We start from the raw sequence: 10,275 nt of genomic DNA on the forward strand, positions 1-10,275 counted from the left end.
GTTTTAACTGCTCTAGGTCTAGCAGTTAGCCCCAGCCTCCAAGTCCGGCTAGTAAGACTTGGTACCTAATGAAGATATTTCCTTAAAGTCGTAAGGAAATCCTATTTAAATGTCAAATCTTTCTGTCTTAAACATGCATATAAATGTACTCTTTATCACACAATATTGACCCAATATTTCTCTTTAAAAAAAAAATCCTGTCTTAAAATCTGTTTTTTCCCCCGTTATCTTATACAGGCCAGTTAGTTATACATCAGCTTGTGCACCTAAATTCGGCCAATCATATATCAATGGTCAAATTTTTTCGGTCATAGCATCTTGATTCATACGTCGCAGCTAATATACGCAACGGTTGAAAGTAGAATAATTAACTTTCCCATTGAGTTCCGTCCCAGTGTTCACGGGGATGGATGTCTGTGTCTTCAGCAGGCGTAGAGCTAACAGAACTGGCAGCGTTGCGAGGCAAGGACTCAAACATGTACGGCTGTAAGCCTTCTACACTAAACCAAGCTTCTGCCGCCCTGGCGTCCTCTTCCACAGCATCTTCCCCGCTTTCCTCCTCTAAATAAAAAATGTATGATGGAGGAGACTCATCCATGACCTTTGGCACAAAACTCTCCTCCTCTTGCATGTTTCCTCTGTCCAAAGCGTTTTTTGACAGTGTCGTTTCTAAGTCACCAATTTAGTGCTACTTGGTCCCAATGGAATTTCCCATTGGAACCTACTAGCACTAAGTTGCTAACTGGTTAGCAAGATGCTTTCGAGAAACCGGCCACAATCAAACTTGCTTGCGAAACTTCCGCCATAACAATCCTGCTCCCTTGATAAACGACCAATCACATTCACTTTATTCACTCATGAAAAGTTGTGAGCCATTCGGGAGAATTCGGAAATGCAACGGTTGGAAGAGCAGTTTCCCTACGACTTTAAAGAGCCCAGTCACGTAATATGACTATAATAAAAACATAAATAAAAAAGCGAAATGACATAGACATATCTTTAAGGGAACAACAAGTAATAATGCCACCCAGTGTTTCAAACTGTAACAACACACAAAACACATATTGCCTCCACCGCCCCTCGAGGAAGTGCTGTGCAGGATACCATGTCAAGAGAGACAATGACGTAGGGCAAGATAACAATAGAAGACGATTCAACCTAAATAAGTTGTTGTTTAAATACTTTCAAAGGATCCGGAGGCTTCTTAGATATTGTAACCCTCAACTGGCTCTGGAACCAGGAAGTAAAAACGCAATAAATCAATGTAGTTCCGCACCGTACCTTTAGGTTTGAAAGGAAAAAAGGCAAATGACCAAGACATTAGGTGAGGTGAGGGTGAGGACCAATTATTACATGAGCTTTCTTGCTTATTGCTACTTTAAATAAAATTGTACATGCCATGTATTCATCCTGGTAGTGTTTACTTAGTCCTTTTTGAGTCTAAAACGATTTTTTTTTGCACCAGGTTCCTTTAGGAGACATAAACATGGCTATGCACCTTTTGCTGGCAGCCCATGTCACCAAATTCTTCTACAAGAGTGAATACTGGACACTTCTATACCATATAAACCTTTCAATCACTACAATTAAGACCCTAAGTATAGCATTGCTCTCACTAGTGTCAGTATTAGTAAGGCAGCATAGTCATGCATGCATCAACTTGGTTGAGAAATCTTAATGCTACGTTCAGACCGCACGTGCTAGAGGCAGCAGAAGCAGCTAGTTTACATGCAAAGTCAATGGTTGATATGTATCAGTAGTTGAAGCAACGTGTCATGAGCTTCTGACGTGCTGCAAGAGCAGCAGCTGCTGAAGTTGGAAAAATTTAACTTTTGCTGCTCAACAACCACATCAACCAATCAGAGAAGCTGATCTGGGAGATGGCAGGGAGAGAGACACAACAAAACTGATGCAGAGCGCAATGATCACTCTAATGAAACAGTTTAATAATCCCTAAAGTAATTTAAAATGTCAAAACCTGCCGGTAAAACCTGCAGTTTTGATTACATACATGAAAAACGCCTTCCAGCCGCGAACAGTAGCAGAAAGACCGAGAAGAGGCGAATGGCAAGAGGGTGTCGTTTAACAGGATTTCCAGTGACAGAGCATCGCTGGTGTAAGGGAGTCTGAGCGGCTCAGACAACGAAATAATATTTGAAGGCAGGGTCGTAATCTTGAGTAACTGACTGCACAGAAGTTTTCAAATGGACTTACTCACTTAAAAAATATATTGAAACTACTTTTTACCCACATGTAACAGCAACTATAGCAAAGCCTCTTCTCTGCCATTGAGCACAGGAGCAGCAGAAGCATCAGACGCATCTGGACAGACTTTATTGAATGCGTTTCAGGAGCGTCACAGATGCTCTTGACGCACGTCTGACCTTAATGTGAACAAGCATCAAAAATGACGCAGCAGATTTTATGCTGCTTCTAGCGTTTTCGGTCTGAATGTGCATAACGCTTCCACAGCTTTAGCTCCCACTTCAGTGAACACTAACATACTAACATTAGCATCTTTTATCTATTTTTATGTGCTCTTTATAGACTTCATCCAGGACTTTTCCTCTTTCTCTGTACACTTCTGCTGTTTTGCTTAGTTTCGTTTTTTCACCCACAGACATAATACATGTCTTGTTTCCTTAAACTAAACATTTCCCTGTTTATTTATTGCATACATGTACAATAATGTACATGCGGTCATGTGGTCTTGTGATGGTAAATACACACAAGTGGCTTTGATTGCTATGAAAAACAAAGTATAAAACTCAGAAATAAAATATAACAAACCCACAGGGTGCAATATGTAATTGGATGACCTTTGTTTGCAACCAGAATGGCTGCATACACATTTCTAGAAATATGTAAATAGTACATCTATGTCCCTGGAAATTCCCGTATTTTAGGGTTTTAATGTTTTATGATGTATCACCAAGGCAAATTTGAAATAGATATTTTTTTAGCTCATACTCAGAATGTAGAAGTCAGGGAGATTCATCTCAGATTACTCTCTGGATTTAAAATAATTAATGATTCCTGGAAGATTAGGAATTATTAGCTGCTTTCAGTATTTCACCTGAACCTTCCTTCATAAATTCAATACTATGCCTTTAAATGACCAGCATGATTAAAAAAAATCTCCATGTCTTTCTGGTTTCAGAGGCCTTTTTTCTTCATCATCCTCTTCCTCTTGTGCTCTTCCTCCTCCCTGACAGCTGTACAATACATGTGGTGCTGGATTTGTTGTGCAAACAGAGAGAGGGAGCCCATGTTAGGTAAAAGCAGGCTGTGGCGTCACACACCTTGGCCCTGACAAGTCAGGACATACACCTCTGCACTGCATAACTGCTAAGGACCAATAGCACAGTGCACAGAGCACACTTTACAATATAATATGGGCGAATTTACATTGATTATAACAGTAGTATTTATGAGGTACACACTGTTTAAACGTATTGGACATTCAGTTGTATTAAAGAACGACACAAGACAGTTAAGAAAGGTTCAGACACGCATACAGCTGGCATAAGGAACATTAAAATGTCATTGGAAGGAGCAGCAGGGGACACAAGCAGTGACAGGTGTATCCTTCCGCAACAGACGTTATCCATTTAACCCTAAGTGAACAGAGAGGAGTTTGTATTGAGTTTATTTCTATATCATAGTGTTTTTTACAAGTCAATTTAATCAACACACGCAATATAAGAATCACAACACGGTTGTAATGGAGTCGTTTGTGTCAAGCGCTGCAGAGTATAACATTTTTATTAACCAAAATTCTAGATAAAGCAGAATGTCAAGTCTTGCATATGTTTTGTAGAAAACTGTGTTTTGATTTCATTATTGTGATCCTTTTTTTTTCTCCGAAAGCTTTAAAATGTTCAGTCTAAAAAAAAAGTAGTTCCAAACGCTTGAAAGGCAAAACACTACCGTAAATAGAAACCTAAGGTTGACTGAACGCCAGATAATCCAATCAGAGCTCTAGTTTAAAGGGGGGTGACGATGACGAAGCGGGATCTGACCAATAGGAGGCGTGTATCTGGGAGCCGTCCTGCGTGAGCCGCATCACCGCCTCTCGGATGTCCGTGGCGGAGGAGTACTATATAAAAACAAACCAGCTCAAGTTATAAAGGGCAGAGTTGTAAAAACTCCCAGGCTGTGGGGAGTAAGGTCCTGGAAGACTGGATAGTGGATTCAACCGCTTTACCCCACAGATACGAAACCTCCTGGATCTGACTTAGAAACATCGTCGGCAACAATTTTCTATAAAGCTACAAAAGTGCTGCGCAAAGTTATACATCTGGAGCGGGACTGTTGAGCAAGAAAGGGCCTGCTGCGAATCTCTGTAAGTAAGCATTGACGTTTTTATTTGTAGCTTACAAAAAGGTCGCTTATATTTAGCTAATTCGTCTCTTAAATGTAAGTGGAATATTTTTTTTTTGGATGTTGTCTGTTATCGGCTTGCTCATTAAAATGCTACGCAGTGTCTTTCGGCCTGTGTGGCTGTCAGTTTAAGATTACAACAGTCCTATGACGAAGACGTGAACCCTCTGCTCTTTCCATGGTTGCATTTTATTTTTTGGTCAGCGCAAAGGGCGCAGATAAGCAGCTGGTCGAGCTAAACATTAACGGCTGCTGGTGGCTAACTGGTTAGCTTGCTACATTCTGTGTTCACACCCTTCTTAACTTGGCAGGCGTACGCTGTTTATCACCGAAGGAGTTAACACAGGAGGCAGAACAGCTCAATATGTTTTATTTTTTTTCATTCTCGAAGTGTTTTTTGATAATAATGAGAAGGTAGGACCTTGAATAATGATTATGTAATTGGGATTCTTGTCGCGAGCGCCTACGTGCTCCAACTGTAGCTCAGCAGCGCGAGGAAACACAGGAACAGCCCCGATAGGAAGCAAGTTTTCTCAACATTTTCCTCTAACTGGGCACCTTTCTGAAGGGCTGGTTCACCTGCGTCCTCCCCAGCGTCAACCCTTCCCCCACCTTGACTGCTGGCACCTGCCCTCCCAGAGGTCAGCCTCAGGCCCGTTTATCTGTCACACCAAACCGTTGGGGAACACGCACTGCTGACACCATCTGAGTCAGTGGACTGTGTTTATTTATAGCTCCTGATTATTGTACAGCCCAGCCGCTGCAGTGCTGCATTCAGGGCTGCCAGGGAGTAAACAGACCCAACCTCAAAGTACAATCGCCTTGTGGGAAAAAATAAAACGTATTTACAGAAACTTAAACATCTAAAATCACATTGCATAGCTAGTTGAAGTGATGACTATAACTACTATTTCTGCTTTATTTTTAAATATAAAACTAGATCACTGTCTCATGAAAAATATGCAAAAAATGCCAATTTTGTTTGCTCTTTAGATGTGAATTTTTTTTGGTTGACAAACTGGGAATTTCAGGGACTTGACTGCTAAACCGATGTGCTAAAATTAGCTTTTCTTGGAGAATTCCTAAAAAGAAAATTAAAAACAATCCATTGGACTTTGTTTCTAATTTTGAAGACGTTTTGCTTCCCATCCAGGAAGCTTTGAGTAAATAACATTTTGAATAGAGTAAGCTTCCTGGATGGGAAGCTAAACGTCTTCAAACTTGGAAAAAAGTCCAATGGATTGTTTTTCTTCTTATTTTGGAATGACTATGACCTGGATGACTGAGAATCTCCACCAGTGTTTTCTCAGATAAGTTATTTATTTCTACACAGTTAAATATATGTTCAGTAGCTCCCAGTATGGACAATTTTTGTGCAGTAGTAGTGCACCTTTCACCCACACATTCACACGTAAAAACACAAGAAACGCATAAAATATGTGTGAGAAAGGTGCAGCTGTAGGCATCTTTCAGACAGCTGATTAGAAGTGTGCAGTAAAAACTTTGGGAGACGAGCTGCTTTATTCTATGATCTGTACAACCTGAGAAAAGTTCAGCAGTTTGTTTCTGACATGATCTTAATTTGTTTTTCTTTCCATTTCAGGGATTTTCAACCAAACACTGTCAGGAGGATATTGATTTTCATCAGCAAGTTCCCAACTGATCACGGCTGCTTTTGGAGGTTTGCAACACTCAGAAAAAAGCAACTCTGACAGTCAAAAAAGGAAAGGCCCGGTCCGAAGCAGCTATGCAGCTTGAAATTCAAGTAGCACTCAATTTTATCATTTCTTATTTGTACAACAAACTCCCGAGACGACGTGTGAATATTTTTGGCGAAGAGCTCGAGAGGCAGCTGAAGAAGAAATATGAAGGCCACTGGTATCCGGATAAGCCATACAAAGGTTCGGGGTTCAGGTGCATCCATGTAGGAGAGAAGGTGGATCCTGTGGTGGAGCAGGCAGCCAAAGAGAGCGGGCTGGACATCGAAGATGTCCGGAATAACCTCCCTCAGGACCTTAGCGTTTGGATTGACCCATTTGAGGTTTCTTACCAGATTGGGGAGAAGGGACCGGTGAAGGTCCTGTACGTGGATGATAACAATGAGAACGGCTCAGAGTTGGACAAGGAGATCAAGAACAGCTTTAACCCTGAGGCCCAGGTCTTCATGCCAATCAGCGACCCGGTCGGGGTTTCCTCAGAGTCCAGCTCCCCCTCCCCTCCGTTCGGGCAGTCCGCTGCTGTGAGCCCGTCGTTCATGCCACGCTCCACCCAGCCCTTAACCTTCACTACTGCCACCTTTGCTGCCACCAAGTTCGGCTCGACTAAAATGAAGAGCAGCGGCCGCGGCAACAACAGCACCAGCGGCAGCAGCACCAAGGTGGCTCGCACCTCCCCCACTAACAACCTGGGTCTGAATGTCAACACTCTACTGAAGCAGAAAGCCATGTCCACCTCCATGCACTCGCTGTACGGGCTGGGTCAGCAGCAGCAGAAGGCTTCTGCCCTGTCTCCCAACGCCAAGGAGTTTGTGTTCCCCAGCCTGCAGGGCCAGTCCAGCCCAGGGGCCGTGTTCCCAGGCGAGGGCTCCTTGGGACTCGGCCCTCTGCAGTACAACAACGCCTTTGACGTGTTCGCAGCATACGGAGGCCTCAACGACAAGTCGCTCATGGAGGGGCTCAACTTCAGTCTGAGCAACATGCAGTATTCTAACCAGCAATTCCAGCCTGTCATGGCTAACTAAGCTCATCATCAGATATGCTATTTATGAATGACGGTGGCTCAAAGAGAAGGAAAAACAAAAAAACCGCACATTTAGCAACTGGACTGAAGGATTTAGCTGTAACCAGTGAAGCGCATGTGCCCAGGGGGAGGAGGGGGGCGGGATTTTTTTTTATACCGCTCTCAGTTAGTTTCTACTAAAAGCTTGTTGTACAAACACATCCAAGCTTCTATTCAACATGCATCGTTGTTTTTCTTTTCCCTTTTTGCCAACCAAGCACAAACCATTTTCTTTGTTTTTTTTTTTCTTTTTTTACTTTGAGGAACTACTCCAAAAAAATAAAATAGAAATGACAAGCTTCAAGTTTTGGCCTCTTACAGTATTTTACAGGTGGTAAGACAAGGCTGATTTTTACAAATTGGCACTACTAAGTGGGGTTACTTGGTCTTTTTTCTAATTGTATAATTTAATTTAGTACAGAGTTTGTAAGATATCAGAGTATATATTGTTTCTATGACATGGTGTTGCATTTATATCTTTTTACTACTCCAGTGATCTGTGATGGCTGCAGCAGCTTTTTCTTTATTTTGTTCTTTTTTAAGGATAATTGTTAAAAATAACCATCTTTGGGGAAAAAAAAGGACAAAAAAAACATTCAGAAGACTGTACAAAGAATACCTTAGTGGTGGAATTGAAGTGTAGGGATATTTGCTTTTTCTGAAAGATGAATTGTATTTTCTGTTAAGAGGTTTAAGATTTTTGCTATACTATGGACAACAAATGTACTCGTATGAATATTAATTTTGTACCTACATTGTGCAATACTTGATAAAAGAAAATACGGTATAACAAAGTATTTTGAGTCAGTGTCTTACATGTCAAGAGGGACTGAAATAGTTTATATTGTTAAGTTTGTATTAAATGCTTAAAAATGATATGCTTGTCTTTATTTTTTTTAATTTCATATTTGCACCCTGGTCTTTTTAATAAAATAAACTACAGTTGAACATGATCCTGTTGAAGTTGACTTTTTATTTAGTAGTTTATCTATGCTTTTTCCATCTGGTCTCAACATTAGTTAATATAGGTGAAAATGTCTTAAGGCAATAAAAATGAACTTGGCTGTTCTGTAAAGAAACAACCCTTACATAACTTCATATCCTTATCTTTCAGCTGACTAGAAAGCAGATAAATGTTGGGATCAGTGTTTCCTTATTTTTTTGGATTTTGGAGCAAGCTGAACTTCAGTCAGGTGTTGGCAATGAGTCACCATGCTAATCGCTGTGGTTTCAAAGTCTGACAAGGAAATCAAGTTAAAGTATTTCTCAAACAATGCAAACTATGATGGCATAGCTAACTTTAAACCTGTCTGAGAAGCTTTAAATTCAACCACAGATTTTATTAGCATCTTATCTGATCCAGTAAAGTAGAAATAAAAATGTTTCTGTTCTATTCAGCAGCCTGGAGGTAATAAAATTAGGATTTTGAGGAATGCCTCTAGCCTGTTTTGCACATGCAGAATTCAAAACGTAAAGCTCTTTAAATAAAAATGGAGCTGAATAAAAGACCCTGATTTTATTTTGATCAAAGCCATTCCATTTTTTTTTGAGGAATGCCTAAATATCTGTTTTAGGCATGGAACTAAGTAAACTGCAGCTCCTCCAGAGTTACCATGGGCCTCTTCTCTGAATTGAGCTTTTTTTCTGTCATGTTCTGGTTGGTTTTTGCTGGTTGATGTTCTAAGCTATAGGGTGTTCTTTGGCTGGTTTTGTACCAAAACTTTAAAACAGCTTGCAGTGAATTTTATTAAGGGGTGTCTGATCAAAGGAGGTAGCACATATGTCATATATCATTCTTCCTCTTACAGAATACACTACTCTAAATTCTGATCCAGCCTGCTTGGTTCTATTAAAGCAATGTACCACTGTGGATTTTGTGGATATAATTTTATAAACTACCCATTTTAAGGAGCTGTTGGAAAGTCTGGCTCTATTGACTTCCCCTTTAAACACAGACATGTTGGGACATGTTTGTATGCAGCATCTTATCTGTATGTTCATGTAAGGTGTGCTCCACTCTAAGGAATTTACATAACACTCCCTCCATTCTTCCTTAGAGGAGACAACACATTAAAGCTGTAGAGCAGCTCAAAGAAGGGAGGGTTATTGGTTTCACAGATTCTATTTATGACTATCTAAACAAACATGACTGGATTCAGATGCAAGGCTCATTTTGTTTGGTCCTTTTTCCAATAGAAATATTCAAGTGTTTTTTTCACTAAATGTTGAAGATACAGACTACTTGTCCTCAAAAATATATAAAGACTGTTTTTGTGCGGGGTAAGAATTTTAAGGGATATTAAATTTGACTTTCTGTGTTGGATGAAAACTCAATAAGTTAACATCTTTTGTTGTTACAATTTTGGGAGGTTGGATTCAGAGGTCCTAGATGAACAGAGACAAAAATAAAAAAATAGGAAGGAATCCTAATATTTTTTAAAAAGAAAAACAGATGAGCCAATACTACTTCTTTACAATCTGCTCTTTCTATAAGAATGTTCTTGAAACTTGTCTTACACAAGTTGTTTAAAGCTAAACCTCTAAAAGCCAATAAAAAAACAGGCATTGTTACTAAACAAAGCCGGTAGTTTCTAAATTAAATTTTGTTCCTGTCAATGCTTCAAAATCCGGTACCGGTATCACATTTCTAACATAGTGCTAGATTCACCTACAAACTATATTATATTAATATAATCATTACCAGTACAGTTCTTTGAAACATATGTATAGAATTTCTAAGCTGTCTTAGGTAAAACATTTAACACAAACTTTAAGAAAAATATTTGTTAACCAGGTTGCATAAGGGTGAACACACTAACTTATAAATGAAAATTATTATTCAACTGGGCTTTTCTCCAGTGTAGATGAAGGCTGAACTCATCAGAAGCCAATAAGTGGAAAATAACAGCAGTGCTGCACGTTGTTCAGTTTAATTCAGTTTATTTATAAAGTGCCAAGTCACAACATGTCATCTAACTGCACTTTAAAGAGACGATTCAATTAGATTGTACAATTAGATTTGTTAAAAGTTTTCTATCTAAGGAGCACAAAGATTTAGTTTCTGAATCAAGGAGCAGGGGGTTGCAAGTCCATCCATCCATCCATCCATCCATC

The 10,275-nt window shown here is 39.9% G+C and overlaps 1 protein-coding gene across 1 annotated transcript; it reads left to right on the forward strand.

Moving 5' to 3' along the window:
* Positions 1 to 4,123: 4,123 nt before the first annotated feature.
* LOC107101812 (protein Tob1-like) lies at positions 4,124 to 8,089 on the forward strand. Its single transcript, XM_015400871.1, has 2 exons — positions 4,124 to 4,345; positions 5,987 to 8,089. Exon 2 carries the CDS (start codon positions 6,131 to 6,133, stop codon positions 7,121 to 7,123), a length of 993 nt encoding a protein of 330 aa, XP_015256357.1. The 5' UTR covers positions 4,124 to 4,345; positions 5,987 to 6,130; the 3' UTR covers positions 7,124 to 8,089.
* Positions 8,090 to 10,275: the final 2,186 nt, after the last annotated feature.

Source organism: Cyprinodon variegatus, unplaced genomic scaffold, assembly GCF_000732505.1.
Source record: "Cyprinodon variegatus isolate N-32 unplaced genomic scaffold, C_variegatus-1.0 Scaffold1157, whole genome shotgun sequence".
NCBI classification, from domain to species: Eukaryota; Metazoa; Chordata; class Actinopteri; order Cyprinodontiformes; family Cyprinodontidae; genus Cyprinodon; species Cyprinodon variegatus.